Raw genomic sequence first — 16650 nt, forward strand, 5'->3', positions numbered from 1 at the left:
GCAGCTTTAAACTTTGTTGATTAAATAAAATGAAAAATCTGACTGATAGCCAAGTTTGTGTGGAGAAAAAGGAGCCATGCATGTGATGTAAGGACAGACTGAAAGATGCTGAACAGAGAAGAGAAAATTAATGCATAGGAAGTTGACAAATTTGAACCAAAATTTCCTGGACTTCAGAGGTTTAAAAAATCCTTTCCTTTATGTCCCAAAACTGTTTGTAGTTTGTAGGGAGAAAATGACAACCAAAAATGACTACTTGAATCCCTATGCAAATGTGAATTTATAGTTTTATTATTTATTTTAAGTTACTAGCAACCTGCAGCAAAATGTGGTTTAAATACTAGTTTAATTGCATGTCCACTACCCTCTAATAATGTATAATAGTATTTATAATTGGATGATCTTGGTATAACTGCAGACTTTGAACCCGTGTGATCATTGGTTCCCAGTCTGAATATTATCTATTTTGAATTATAGTTTAAGATAAAGCTTGTTAAAGCTTGCTAAATATAGCCTTGCATATGGTAAGTTGTTATCGATCAGATGTGCTTACTGTGTTTGCTTTTCCCAACGTTTTCCACTAGTGAAAAAAACAACCTCTGACACAGTTTCAGGGGTCATTTCAGGAATCAGGATACTGATAAATGTGCACAGCCCCTTTTTCTTTCACTCCGCCCACTGCTGAGGAACGTTCAGCACGGGGAAAAGCTGTTTTCTTCCTCGAATCGCAAAAAGGTAAGTTACATACTGCTACAGATCGCTAGTCTTAAATGCATGCATGTATGATTAAAGTCCTGTAAAAAGACAAAAAACATATATTTTTTTAAAAAGAACTCGACGACTGTTAGTAGTTGGAGATTGTTGTCACCGCGCGTGCAGGGCGTAAACTGTTTTTAATATGCATGTTCAGTGGCGCATTAAACAACAAAATCAAAGTTTCGTGGTCCGTGAATGCATCTTCTTGTTTACAGATTAACACTTTATCTGGCAAATAACTATATTTGGTAGTTATAACTACCAAATATAGTTATTATATTACTATATTTGGTAGTTATAACTACCAAATATAGTTATTTGGTATATTTATTTATATTTATTTGGTATAAATAAAGGGAAAGGGGATTTGCCAGATAAAGTGTTAATCTGTAAACAAGAAGATGCATTCACGGACCTGCAGCCTCCCTTTTCCTTGCTATAAAAATAAGGATACTTTTTGCTTTTTATTTGGTAGTTATAACTACCAAATATAGAAAATATTACCTTAAATATAGAAAATTTTGGGAAAAAAGTTGCAAATTTACTAGATTAAAGTGGCAAACAACAAAATCAAAGTTTGGTGGTTGCAATAGTAGGTTTGGTTTGGTTGGGTTTGCATGTAAAAACATCCCTCACAACAGTAAGAGTTGATTGTAACTAGCTACATATTAACTTGAGCTTTGATTAGGTGTGGCACAGATCAAACTTAAAGATAAATGTTCCCAACGCCAGCTTGGACTAAATTAAAGGACGCACTTGTGTCCTTTATGACAGTTTCTCCTCTAATTTTAGTCAGATATTCTGCAAAAAGTATCCTAATTTTTATAGCAAGGAAAAGGGAGGCTGCAGGTCCGTGAATGCATCTTCTTGTTTACAGATTAACACTTTATCTGGCAAATAACTATATTTGGTAGTTATAACTACCAAATATAGAAAATATTACCTTAAATATAGAAAATATTACCTGACTCTATAGAATCAGGTAATATTTTGAGAAAAAAGTTGCAAATTTACTAGATTAAAGTGGCAAACCTACAAGAAAAAAAGTCGCAGATTTAAGAGATTTATAGTGGTGAATCTGCGCGAAAAAAGTTGCAGATTTGCGAGAAAAAAGTGGGGAAAAGGCAACTTTTTTCTCCCGGATTCACCACTTTAAATCTCATAAATCTGCACATTTTTTTCTTGTAGATTTGCCACTTTAATCTCATGCATTTTTTTCTCAAAATATTATTTTAGTATGTTTTTTACACATTCTGGCTGTATGTAATATCCTCCAATATTCTCTAGGGTTGAACTTTGGAATTTGCAAGTATTTCAATGAGTGACCTATTAAGGGTTAAAGTGGTGAATCTGGGAGAAAAAGGTTGCTTTTTTCCCACTTTTTTCTTGTAAATCTGCGACTTTTTTCGCGCAGATTTGCCACTTTAAATCTCTTAAATCTGCAACTTTTTTTCTTGTAGATTTGCCACTTTAATCTAGCAAATTTGCAATTTTTTTCTCGGAATATTACCTGAAGTTACCAAATATAGTTCTTTGCCTGATAAAGGGTTAAACTTTTTGTGTGCCCGATCTGGTCCAGAGCTGAAGGATGACTCGTCGTGTGGCTGTGATTGGAGGAGGTTGTTCAGGTCTGACCTGTATCAAGACCTGTCTGGATGAGGGGCTGGAGCCTGTCTGCTTTGAGAGCAGCGATGACATCGGTGGACTGTGGAGGTTTAAGGTCGGTGTTAATAATTAATTCAGTTCAATTTTATTTATATACTGCCCTACAAAGCCTAACTGCAGTAACTACATTTTGGGTGAGATTGAGTTATAATTAAAAGTGAACTCCTTGATGTCTGTTTTAACTTGTGACAAAGTGTTAGATTTAAATTTTGCTTTATTTCAGAGAAATAATGATATATTAAAAAAAATATGTATATATATATATATATATATATATATATATATATATATACAGTACAGGCCAAAAGTTTGGACACACCCATCTCATTCAATGCGTTTTTCTTTATTTTCATGACTATTTACATTGTAGATTCTCACTGAAGGCATCAAAACTATGAATAAACACATATGGAATTATGTACTTAACAAAAAAAGTGTGAAATAACTGAAAACATGTCTTGTATTTTAGATTCCTCAAAGTAACCACCCTTTGCTTACTAGAATATAAGACATGTTTTCAGTTATTTCACACTTTTTTGTTCAGTACATAATTCCACATGTGTTCATTAATAGTTTTGATGAATCTACAATGTCAATAGTCATGAAAATAAGGGAAAACATTGAATGAGAAGGGTTTGTCCAAAATTTTGGCCTGTACTGTATATATATATATATATAGTCCATTGAAAATTTAATAAAACCTGATAATGTAATAAGTTCCCGATAATGTAATAAAGTGCATTTCCCAATAATGTAATACACTTTTTACCAATAATGTAATAAAGTATAACATTAATGGGAGGTTATTACATTATCAGGTTAGCCTTCATCTCTCAAGTCCCGATAATGTAATAATTCCCCAATATTGTAATAATTTAACAGCAGACCACCCATTACTTGGGTTCAAGTGGTGATACTGTGTATCAACTCTAGCTCAAGAGCTCTAGCGCCACCAACAGGTCAAAGTTCAATGTTTAATCACTTTTGACCCGTTCATCTGTTTTTTACAAACGAGGTATCCATGACAACGAATGCATTCAACAGCTTCTTGAAATCTAAAGGTGCTCGGTGTTATACTTTATTACATTATTGGTTAAAAATGTATTACGTTATTGGGAAATGCACTTTATTACATTATCGGGAAGTTATTACATTATCAGCTTTTATTACATTTTCGATGGACTCAAGTGCAGACATATGTGCCTTTTATACAGAACAATCAAGTTATTTTATTTCTAAAATGTATTCATAAAGTTGTGATGATTATTGCCTTGTTGTATTCTCCTGCAGGAGAATCCTGAGGCAGACAGGGCCAGCATCTACCACTCTGTCATCATCAACACCTCCAAGGAGATGATGTGTTTCAGTGACTTTCCCATTCCTGGACACTTCCCGAACTACATGCACAACTCTCTCATCATGGACTACTTTCGGATGTACGCTGACCGCTTCCAGCTCACCAAGCACATACGCTTTAATGTAAGTGTTATAAATTCCCTTTGTGACCAGCAAATACACCCTATTAATCTGTTAATTTGATTATATTGATAATGTTGATTTAAACAGGTTAATAATTTATTCAGGCACTTTTTAGTTCAGTCTGTTTGAGTCCGGCAGTTTACAGGGCAGCTATGTTTACGTTTAGGGGTCCTTAGAATCAGCATGTGTTGAACAATATGTGTGTGTACTGACGTGCTACTGGAGTACGCTCACGGGTGAAGAGTCCCAGCACAACACTTTCCCCCTATAGTTCTTTAATAGTAAACATGCTTCACTGACTTCCTGCCTAGAGTTGGATTTCTCTGCAACATTTTTCACCTAATGCTGGACTTACACCAAAAGATGTCCACAGTCCCAGACTAAAAACTGAAAATCTTTAGTAAATCTAGGAGTTTTACTGGAGTCATGGCTCTCCATGGTTAAGTTTAAGGTAGTAATCTGCTCTGTTTCATATCAGTCTTTTCCTAGTCTTGGGTTCGCAGTGACGTAACACAATCACCAACCAATAGATGAGCGGGGGAAAGGTCCCCGGTTCCAGACCGGCCAGTAAAGCCACTTCCACAGGAAAAAGTAACATCACAATAATGTTAGTAAGCTCAGTCCTAAAAAAAATATAGTGATGTCATATATTTACGGCCACAAGCGGGATTTTTGGGGGCGCTGCTTCTTAGTAAAGAGAACAGAAAGGAGACCCAGTTAAAATGTATAAATAAATGTGTACATGAATAAGTAATAAATAATCGATGATTAATGTATGATTAACTAAATGAAAGTTTATACAACTGATAAATATAATTATTCAGTTAGACAAATTATAATTAGATAGGACATAAATGTATATCATGAATTCATTTCTAAATGTTCCTTTCCTTTATTTTTCCTGATATCTATTTTTACTGTAAAATAGTCAACTTTTCATGTCAGAAAAACAAAAAAACCCTTTTCAGCTTTGTGAGGGGCATTTTCTGGCGTCTTCTCTTCTTTTTTATTCTTTTTATTTCAACACAAACCACTGCACACACTAGAGCAGCTGGAGCCAAAAGCTGCTTCTACATTTTGTAAGTTTTTACTAAGAGCATGATGGGAAAAAATGCTAAAATAATCTAGTTGTAGTCTTGTAGATAGTTACCCTGCAAGATTCACAGTCCGTCTAAAATCTCAGTGTGAGACTAAAAACTCTAAACACTTGTCTTTAGATGTGAGCTGATAGTTTTCCAGGAGTCTTTTCCAAATCTTTTCAAAGTCTTCTGATGTCTAGGTAGCATTAGTATCAAATGTAAAAAGTCTGTTTTAGCCTTTGTACAGTTAGCAAATTGTTGTCCGATTCTGCCTCTCTGTTGCTCAGACAAAAGTCCTGCAGGTGAAGCAGAGATCCGATTTCTCTCATTCCGGCCAGTGGGATGTTGAGACAGAGAACAAGGATGGCAAAAAGGAGAAGCACATTTTTGATGCTGTGCTGATCTGTATTGGACATCACTGCCACCCCAACATGCCACTACATGACTTCCCAGGTGACTTTTACAGGTTATACATCCTTGTAGAACCTGATAATGTAATAAATTCCAGATAATGTAATAACCCCGATAATGTTATAAAAATCTGCACTTGAGTCCATCGAAAATGTAATAAAACCTGATAATGTAATAACTTCCCGATAATGTAATAAAGTGCATTTCCCAATAATGTAATACACTTTTTACCAATAATGTAATAAAGTATAACACCAAGCACCTTTAGATTTCAAGAAGCTGTTGAATGCATTCGTTGTCATGGATACCTCGTTTGTGAAAAACGGATGAACGGGTCAAAAGTTAATAAACATTCAACTTTGACCTGTTGGTGGCGCTAGAGCTCTTGAGCTAGAGTTGATACACAGTATCACCACTTGAACCCAAGTAATGGGTGGTCTGCTGTTAAATTATTACAATATTGGGGAATTATTACATTATCAGGACTTGGGAAATGAAGGCTAACCTGATAATGTAATAACCTCCCATTAATGTTATACTTTATTACATTATTGGTAAAAAAAAAAAAAAAAGTGTATTACATTATTGGGAAATGCACTTTATTACATTATCGGGAAGTTATTACATTATGAGGTTTTATTACATTTTCAGTGGACTCAAGTGCAGATTTTTATTACATTATCGGGGTTATTACATTATCGAGAATTTATTACATTATCAGGTTCTACAATCCTTCAGCTTAAATCGTTGATAGTGCTTTAGCAATACGAAGAGGGAAGAGAGTAGCGTCACACGTCTTTGTCTTTTATCTTAATTTTTCAGGAATTGACTCTTTCAGGGGAACGTACTTCCACAGCAGAGACTACAAGACTGCTGAGGAGTGGAGGAATAAAAAGGTGGTCGTGATTGGAATAGGAAACTCTGGAGGAGACATCGCAGTGGAACTGAGCAGAGTCACCAAGCAGGTTTGAAGGAAATGCCTACATATAGAAGTCAGACAAAAAAATGTGCTGAATAAATCCACCGTACAGCAATAAGCCAAACAACCTGAAAGTTAAATTGAAGATAAAGGAAACACAGAAAGTATTAAACTTGAGTTTAGTGAAATAATGTGCCACTAAATGCATTTGACAGATATAACCCCCTATTATGAGTCCACTAAACTTCTATATTAATATTTCAAATACTTAATTTTTTGCAAACTATTGATATTACAATCCCAATTCCTAAAGATGGGACAAGGTCTGAAACGCAAATAACACAGAATATGATCATTTACTAATACCTTTTGGCATATGTTAAATTATAAACTGATATATTTATGATACAGTCTGATGTTTTTATTTATGTTGTACACTGTGTCCAAAAATTTTTCAGAATCTGGGTTCTAATGAAGATTTCTAATGTACCAGTTTAATGACCATGTGTTCTTTTCTCAGCTTTACCTCAGCACTCGAAGAGGAGCCTGGATTTTAAATCGAGTTTGGGACAACGGGCTGCCCCTTGATTTGGGTTTTAACAGAGTGAATACTGCTCTGCAGGATTTACTTCCCTTTGGTTTTGTCTGTAGTGTAGGAGAGAAAATCCTCAACCAAAGAGTTGATCATAGTCTGTACAACCTCAAGCCAAAGCACAGGTACTATACTCTTTATCCAACCTGGTCTCACAGGAATCCGTGAAATAGCCACGGATTTGCTTAACTCAAAATCCGTGGAGTAGCCACGGAATAACTCAAATTTCCGTGAAACTGACACGAATTTCGCTGCAATGCAAGTTAATGACAGTCATATCTCGTGGCTATTCCAACATACAAAGTGATTATGTACATTCACTGAGTGAATATTTAAAAAATAAAACATATATTTGTCGCTAGAAATGTGATCAAAATCCATTTTTATACAGAAACTAAGTCAAAATATTGATTTTTTTCACTAAAAATGAGAGAACTGTCCGCCATGTTTTTTGTTCTGACCGCCGGGATCTTAAAAGTCACGTGACTTGGAACAAACCAATAGGAACAAATATCCATGGAATAGCCACGGGATATGACTGTCATTAACTTGCATTGTAGAGAAATCCGTGTCAGTTTCACGGAAATTTGAGTTATTCTGTGGCTATTCCACAGATTTTGAGTTAAGCAAATCCGTGGCTATTTCACGGATTCCTGTGAGACCAGGTTCTCTTTATCTGTTTTTACAATTCTGTCTATTACAGCTGTAGCTTAGCTTGACACTGCAAATATGAGCCAAATCACACTTGCTGTAGTTATTCATGATTCTCAAGCAGTGGAGCGAAACCACCAATGCACTCCCTTGACATTTCCTCGGACCACCAACAGGAAAGGGAAGTGTTTTTGGGCTTATACAGGCTACGCCCTACTCCGCTCCACTAGACTCTATGTTTAATGCTCTCCTCCAATCACAAGCTTGCATTCTTCCACAGAAACTTGCATAAATGTAGCTGGCAAAATCAGGATGTACCTACCTTTATACACAGGGTACATCATGCAGCACTCCTATGGTTTTTCTCTTCAGTGAACAGCAATTTTCCCACTGATCTGCTTTCTCCACTGATGGTGCCACAGGTTCATAATTCCACTGCTTCAAGTGCCTCTTTGCAGACCATATACAGTACAGGCCAAAAGTTTGGACACACCTTCTCATTCAATGTGTTTCCTTTATTTTCATGACTATTGACATTGTAGATTCATCAAAACTATTAATGAACACATGTGGAATTATGTACTTAACAAAAAAGTGTGAAATAACTGAAAACATGTCTTATATTCTAGTAAGCAAAGGGTGGCTACTTTGAGGAATCTAAAATACAAGACATGTTTTCAGTTATTTCACACTTTTTTTGTTAAGTACATAATTCCATATGTGTTTATTCATAGTTTTGATGCCTTCAGTGAGAATCTACAATGTAAATAGTCATGAAAATAAAGAAAAACGCATTGAATGAGATGGGTGTGTCCAAACTTTTGGCCTGTACTGTACATAGGGCAGCTTTCATCTGGCCCCCTCTCCATCATCCCGGCAGCAGTTGCTAAAGACAAGAGCCCTGGTTGCATGTCTGTGGATTGTCTCAGAGTGTATGGTTGCATGGAGACATCCTGGTGTAACCCCATTGATGAAGGCCTTGCAGCTAAGGTTGTCACGATACTAAAATTTTCAACTTGATACCGATACTCAGGAAAATATTCTATACTCGATACCATTTTCGATACCACAAGGATAAAAACAAAGGTCCAAACATTTAACAGAAATATTTTCATTAACAAGAAAAAAAAAACTGCAAAAAACTACTATATATTAACAGAACCACAGGTTAAATATTTATAATAAAAAACAGTTATGCAAAAAGAAACTGCAACTATGATACGCTTCAGGTCTGAGGTTGTGCAAAAATAAATAAATACAATAAACAACAACAATTAGAATTTTCAGCTGTGTGTGTTGCTGTTTGGTTGCAGGTCAACTTTTCTCTGCTTCAGTCTGTGAAAATAACACTTTTCAGTCACCAACCAATTTATGTAAACTTATTAACTCTATGCTTATGTATACTGACACTGTGTATACTGGGGGTATCGATACTTTTGAAAATGAGTATCGTATCCGGATACAACTTTTTAGTATTGATACTTTTTTGAGTATCGATACTTTTGACAACCCTACTTGCAGCTCACCTGCTTTTTTGGTCATTATGCTGGCATTCCCTTGGTTAAATGGTTCAGCCAGGCAAATGGTTCACCACAATCTGCTTAAACCGAATTTCCCATTTCATGATCAGCACTGTTTGGTGTGCCCCAAATCAAACTGGCAATAGATCATTTGGCATATCTGTAATGGTGCCAAGTTGGGCCAAAACAGGGCTAAAGTTGTAGCCCACAGCGTGACTCAGATTCCAAAGAACATGATTATTCCCCAAAAGTACAACTTACAAAGCATGGCAGTAATAACTGTTAAAATCCATCAATATTTTGATCGTTCCTGTCAATATGGGGGGTGTTTGGGAGGCACTGTTGCTTAGTAAAGAATGCTAAATATAATAGACTGATTGTTGAACACATGTTAATGGCAGTCTGCACATTAGGATACAAGATGGTGTCGTCAGGGTGGTGCTGAAGAAAAACTCACATGCTGATTGGCTTGCTGCGTTTATGCATGCTCATGATTGAAGGAGAGTATTGCACACAGACTTCAGTCACAAACTACACCTGTCCTCATAGAACTAAGGTTTCAATACTGTCACTTGTGATGCCGTAGACTTTTGTTCTTGTTTTAATTAAAATAATTGCACTATTCATCAGGCTGTAGAGACATAACTAACCTGTTTGAATATGCATCTCAGGTTGTTCAGCCAGCATCCCACAATGAATGATGAGCTTCCCAACCGCATCCTATCTGGAACAGTTCAGGTGAAACCCAACATCCGCAGGTTTCAGGGGTCCAGTGTGGAGTTCGATGATGGAAGTGTTGTAGAAGATGTTGACCTGGTGGTAAGTTTCATGAATAAAAGTGTATATTCACACAAACACACACACACACACACATACTGGTTTTCATAAATTATGGGGACTCCAGTTTTAATCATCACTTGTGGGGACCACCCTTTCTAGAGGTTGTAGAGAGCTGAAAAAAAATGAGTAAACTTGCCATAGCTTAGTTAGCCTATACGCACCTTCAAACCTCTGAAATGATGAAGTGATGTTTTAATCAGGCTTTATGGAATCATCCGGAAAAACCAGTAAACATGCTTTCAGGGTACATCATTTACATTAATTAGCATATTTCACACAGATTACTTGGTGACTAATGGGGACCTACTTTTACATAAAACAATGAAAATTAGATACTTTTCTAAGAAGCCAATTCTATAATTGTGGAATTTGCAAAAATTGTAAGACTTCAATTCAAACCTTGAAGCAATCTCTCACACACAAACTCACACACACACACACACACACACACACACACACACACACACACACACAGCAGTATAGCTGACATTACATTACATTACATGTCATTTAGCAGACGCTTTTGTCCAAAGCGACTTACAATAAGCTGACCTGTGCCTGAGATGAGTCCTCTGTCTTGCAGGTGTTTGCCACAGGTTACAGGTTTTCCTTTCCATTCTTGGCTTCACATGTGGTCTCAGTGTCAGACAACAAAGCCTCTCTGTACAAGTTTGTCTTTCCTCCTGAGTTGGAGCGCCCCACTCTGGCCATCATTGGTCTGGTGCAGCCACTGGGAGCCATTATGCCCATCTCTGAGATCCAGGCCAGGTGGGCCACACGTGTCTTTAAAGGTAAAACAGGTTATCATCATTCAGTCCTTTTTAATAGAAGTATATTTTGTTGAACCTGGTCTCACAGGAATCCGTGAAATAGCCACGGATTCGCTTAACTCAAAATACCTGGAATATCCACAAAATCACTCAAATTTCTGTGAAACTGACACGGATTTCGCTACAATGCAAGTTAATGCAGACTTTCAAGGTCCGGGTGGTCAGAACAAAAAACATGGCTCATTTTTAGTGAAAAAATCAATATTTTGACTTAGTTTCTGCATAAAAATGTATTTTGATCACATTTCTAGCGAGAAATATATGTTTTATTTTCTAAATATTCACTCAGTGAATGTACATAATCACTTTTTATGTTGGATGTCATTAACTTGCATTGTAGCGAAATCCGTGTCAGTTTCACGGAAATTTGAGTGATTTTGTGGCTATTCCACGGATTCTGAGTTAAGCAAATCCGTGGCTATTTCACGGATTCCTGTGAGACCAGGTTGGTTTTGTTTGAGATGATCACTCTGGCACAATTTCTCCTTTCTAACAGGCTGCCTCAAGCTCCCCCCAATGGCCTCCATGCAAAAAGACATCCAGTGTAAGAAGGACATGATGGCTAAAAGGTACTGCACTGGATTAACTCAGAACTTTATGATTATTTACATATTTTGGGTTTAAAATGCTCCAATTCTATCAGGCACAACATGTTGAATTCAGGTCTCTCTTTCAGGTACGTCACCAGTCAGAGACACACCATCCAAGTGGACTATGTCAACTACATGGATCAGATAGCAGAGCTGCTGGGAGTTAAACCCAACATCCCAAAGCTGCTGCTGACTGATCCCAGGCTGGGACTGTCTGTTGTGTTTGGTCCCATTTCTCCGTACCAGTATCGCCTCAGAGGGCCGGGGAAATGGGCCGGAGCCCGCCAGGCCATCCTGACCCAGTGGGATAGGGTGGCTCAGCCCATGCAGACCAGGCCCTGTAATGATCCCAAACCCAAGAGGTCCTTTATGTGGCCTCTGATTCTGTCAGCTGTTGCTGTGGGCTTAGCTGTCTACGTTAACAGAAACAACCTTCCAGCTTTCCTCCAGGATCCAACTGCACTGTTGGACAAGATGAAGGTTTACCTGCCTTCATACTGATGTGCAATTTTCATTGCAACACAGATGTTGCTCTTTTTACACAGTATTCACTAATTTATGCAGTTTTTACACTATACTACACCAACCCCAGTAATGGACATATATAAATAAATATACATTAGTCAATGATGTCACCTCATGGTGGTTAAACATATTCAACATATCCCACTGTGATTACTTGGACCCTGGTCTGGGATCTCTTACTAACAAAGTTATATTCTCACACTAGTTATTGAATATCTATTAATCTACAGCTTTTATTCTTGTATTCATACTCATACAATCTCCAGATACGTGATCTTTGCTTCTCTCTGTAGTGTGGTGTTGAGATATCATAGTGACTTCATACAGCGCTCAAAAAATCAGATGAAGTTGGATGATACAGTGGCTTGCAAAAGTATTCCTCCCTCTTGGATGTTTCACCCTTTTGTTGCTTTTACACATGAAATCATGGTCAATATAATTTGGCCTTTTTTAAAAAAGAATGCAAAAAAACCTCTTTAATATCAAAGTGAAAACATATTTTTACAAAATAATGTCAATTAATTCAAAATATATAAGGTAAAATAAATTATTGTATAAGTATTCATCCTCTTTGAAGTAACTGAACTAATTCAGCAAATAATTTTGTCAGTAGTGTGTCCACTGAGTGTCAGTGGATATTAAAGAGCCACTGTAAATGCCAGCGTTTATAGTGCAGTACTCTCGGACAAAGATTGTCTAATGTTTTTAATTTGCATTGAAGATATCAGGGAAAAATATAATTGAAGCAAAATCCGATGAAGGAAAATCACAGATGACACTTTTTAAAAGATTTATTATGGCTTTAAAAGCAATGCTGGGAAATGAAGAAAAGGAAAGCTGAAAGGCAAATCTTCTACATTTCATGTTTTTTTTCGATTATCAGTTCTCTGTTTTAATATGATTGTTTAAGTTTAATTATTAATCCATATATAACTTGCCTTGCCTATTTGCTTTCTAGAGAAGGGATTGCTGTTTGCACACTCTGTTTTGACCAAAACTGATGCTCTATCTGAATAAATGTACAGTCCATGATTGGAGGAAGTAGTCCAACCATTTCAAATCACAGGACTGAAAACTTTTTCTGATTTCTAAATCAGTCAAGAGTTGTTTTTTTTAATTATGAATTGTTTTTCTAAAGCAGTTAAAGTTTATCTGTTTGATAATGGTGTTTGTAAACAAATTTTAAGAGAATAAAAAAGAATAATAATAATAATATTTGAGAGTAATACTAACATGTTTTAATTATGTATGAGGTTAAGTTAAACAGAAAAATACACCCAGACTGATATAGATAATGAATAACACAAAGCACTACATGATTGTGTAATCACAGCATGCTTGTTGACATATCACATTAACATTTAGGTTGCCAGGTTTGGCAGAGCTTGTAAAAGTTCACTCTCTCCTTTATTACCAATAAGAGTTACTTTAGTTCAGCAGTGTAGCCTGCATGATAATCATAAAATCATTAGATTTTTAGACCAAAAGTATCCCAAGTTATTGTCTGCAATAGTCATTGTAATGATAAAGACAAAGCTTCAGTAATTTTTCTGGTTTAAAGCTTTAAAAAATAGTTAATTCCTCAAAGTTAACTTTGATTTTCAATTAAAAACAATTGCCTTACAAACTTAATAAACCTATATTAATTATTATTGTCAATGTGTTACAATGCATTTTGAGGTAATCTCCCTTTTTTAATACTAGTTTTTCATTTTTATAAACACAAACGTTAGAAACAAACAAAAACAAACCAGACAAAAAAAACACAAAACTAAAACAAAAGAAGTGCTATATATTTCTATTTTTACATAAAATAAGTAAGTAAATAAAAAGACGATAGGAGACAGGTAAACGAAGAGCACATACATAAAATAAATGAAAGGGCAGTCCTGATCTTCCAGGGACAGATGAAGAGTTATAGCTTCTGTAACAAGGAATGCAATGGTTCCCAGATCCTCCAGAACTTGTCCGATTTGTGATTAAGGTCATGAGTCAACTTCTCGAGAGGAATAAGAGCAGAAATCTGTGATATCCACATGTCGACTGTAGGGATCTGGGGAGTTGACCACTGCAGCAAGACACATTTTTAGCCAAAAACAAAAGATTTATCGACAGAGATTTGGTGTCCATGCCCGAGAAATTGTCTGGAGCATGATTAAGTAGAAAGGAGTCAACAAAAACTGTTTACCAGTGACCTTACCAGTGATTACAGAGTGAACCCCCTTCCAGAAAGTCTGGATGCGGTCACATGACCAAAACAAGTGGATAAATGTACCTTTGTGAATATTACATTTATAAAAAAGGTTGGAAATGTTAGGGAACATTCTCTGGAGGTGAACTGGTGTGTAATAAGTTCAGTGAAAAAATGTAAAGTTCTGTTGATGCATTGAGATGGAAGTACATTTAGGGAAAATTTCTCTGTGTGGATGCTCCCACAGGTTGCTTTTTCCTCATCCGGATCCTCGGTGCCTTGCCATGTCTCTACACTGTCAATCAATATGTGCTGTGTGTGAGTCTGAGTGTGTGTTTGTGTGCGTGTGTGTGCATGTTTGTGTATGTGTACATACAGATCAAACTTTATTTATTTATATAGCGCTTTTCATACATAGAAATGTAACACAAAGTGCTTTACAAAAAATAAGGATAAAAACAGACAATAAAAATGACAGAACCCACCCCTCCCATCCCCACATACACATCTGTATGTACACACACACGCACATAGACACGCACGCACACAAGCACACACTCAGACTCACACACTCAGACTCACACACAGCACATATTGATTGACAGTGTAGAGACATGGCAAGGCACCGAGGATCCAGATGAGGAAAAAGCAACCTGTGGGAGCATCCACACTGAGAGGTGGCAGAGCCCACAGCCATAGAGGACGCCGTCACAGAGACCACCAGGACCCGGGTAGACCGGGGCGGACTCCACACATGGTGCAGAGCCGCCTAGTCCCCCGGGCCCAGGGAGTCTCCAAGACCACATCCCCACGGGCAGACTGAACACACACCCCTCAGTGAGGAGGCCCCCATGAGGAACACTGGAGCTAAAAACTAAAAGACTAAAAGACAACAGGACAGGATAAAAACTAAAAGACCAAAAGACATCAGGACAGGATAAAAGCTAAAAGACATCAGGACAGGATAAAAACTAAAAGACATCAGGACAGGATAAAAACTAAAAGACTAAAAGATGTCAGGACAGGATAAAAACTAAAAGACTAAAAGACAACAGGACAGGATAAAAACTAAAAGGCTAAAAGACATCAGGACAGGATAAAAACTAAAAGACAAAAAGACATCAGGACAGGATAAAAACTAAAAGACTTAAAGACGTCAGGACAGGATAAAAACTGAAAGACTAAAAGACATCAGGACAGGATAAAAACTAAAAGACAAAAAGACATCAGGACAGGATAAAAACTAAAAGGCTAAAAGACATCAGGACAGGATAAAAACTAAAAGGCTAAAAGACAACAGGACAGGATAAAAACTAGAGTAATCAGTTAAAAGCTAGACCAAACAGGTGGGTCTTGCGCCTCCTTTTAAAAACATCAACAGTCTCTGCGGTCCTGATGTCCTCTGGCAGGCTGTTCCATAGGCGCGGGCCGTAATGGCTGAATGCAGCCTCCCCGTAGGTTTTAGTTTTAACTCTTGGAATAATTAAAAGGCCGGTGCCAGAGGACCTCAGGACCCGCGAGGGTTGATATGATAAAAGCATATCCGATAGATAAGATGGCCCAAGACCGTTAAGACATTTAATGCAATTTAAGATGTGTATGTGGGGAAGGGGGTGGGTTTTGTCAGTTTCATTTATCCCAAGCTGGGAAATTACAGTGTAATGTGAAATTATTGTTTGTTTTTAATCTTATTTTTTGTAAAGCACTTTGTGTTGCATGTATATGTATGAAAAGCGCTTTATAAATAAAGTTTGATTGATTGATTGATTGATTGAACTATAGTGTTTTCCAGCTCTGACAGTCATGCGGATCACGCTTGTCCTCAAGAGAGACCCTATAGAGTGACTTATTTGGAGATAGGTAATCTCCCTTTTAATGTTTCCAAAAACTGCATTTTTTTTTCGCCTTAAGGGACCTGTGGGCGTGCTGCCAGCTACTGTATATGCTAAAGGTCAGATTGCAGACAAAGCATTGAACGGTCTTGAATTTGTGCAGTGTCCATTATTTCTTCGGCTGCTCCCTATCTGTGCTGCAAAACAGGTTAGTGATTCAGGAAAGACTGGAAAATGGGATCGGGCTTTGTAGTGTCCACTGAGTGTCAGTTTTCTTGATTACTTGTTTTGGGGTGAAACGGCTTTCAAGCTCAAAGTAACACACAGTTTAGACAGAAAAGAAATCTGTCTGTCTTCAAGAGGTATTTTGTTAAAGCAAAGTTGCAACAAGCCATTATTTAAACTTTTGCTTGTGACCAAATGCATTCAATAGCTCAGTGCATGTGAGGGCGACTGCTGCAGTTGTATATCCTGTTACTTTTCAGAGCAGCAGTTTGTAGAACAGAAGTGCTCGTCATCCAATCGCTGAAAATACAGAAATCTCCAAAATGACAAAATGAAAGTTTTTAAACCCAAACCTCAGCATTGATTCTTCTATGTTGTTCCAAAAGGTCTTTATATATTGATGTTATATTCTGGAGTTTTTCTCTGACCATTTTTATCCATTCTGGATATGAATAAAATTGCATTATTGAGCACCAAATGTGTGTAACAAATGGTATCAACCCAAAAATTGCTGCAACAACTTATGGGACACAGTTGAACCTGGA

The 16650-nt window shown here is 36.9% G+C and overlaps 1 protein-coding gene across 1 annotated transcript; it reads left to right on the plus strand.

Moving 5' to 3' along the window:
* The first annotated feature begins 259 nt into the window (after window positions 1-259).
* LOC131977286 (flavin-containing monooxygenase 5-like) lies at window positions 260-12233 on the plus strand. Its single transcript, XM_059340519.1, has 10 exons — window positions 260-735; window positions 2336-2476; window positions 3712-3900; window positions 5267-5432; window positions 6213-6355; window positions 6830-7026; window positions 9744-9891; window positions 10496-10703; window positions 11239-11311; window positions 11419-12233. The coding sequence occupies exons 2-10, from the start codon at window positions 2345-2347 to the stop codon at window positions 11831-11833; spliced, it is 1671 nt and encodes a 556-aa protein (XP_059196502.1). The 5' UTR covers window positions 260-735; window positions 2336-2344; the 3' UTR covers window positions 11834-12233.
* The last annotated feature ends 4417 nt before the right edge of the window (window positions 12234-16650 follow it).

This window comes from Centropristis striata, chromosome 9, assembly GCF_030273125.1.
Source record: "Centropristis striata isolate RG_2023a ecotype Rhode Island chromosome 9, C.striata_1.0, whole genome shotgun sequence".
NCBI classification, from domain to species: Eukaryota; Metazoa; Chordata; class Actinopteri; order Perciformes; family Serranidae; genus Centropristis; species Centropristis striata.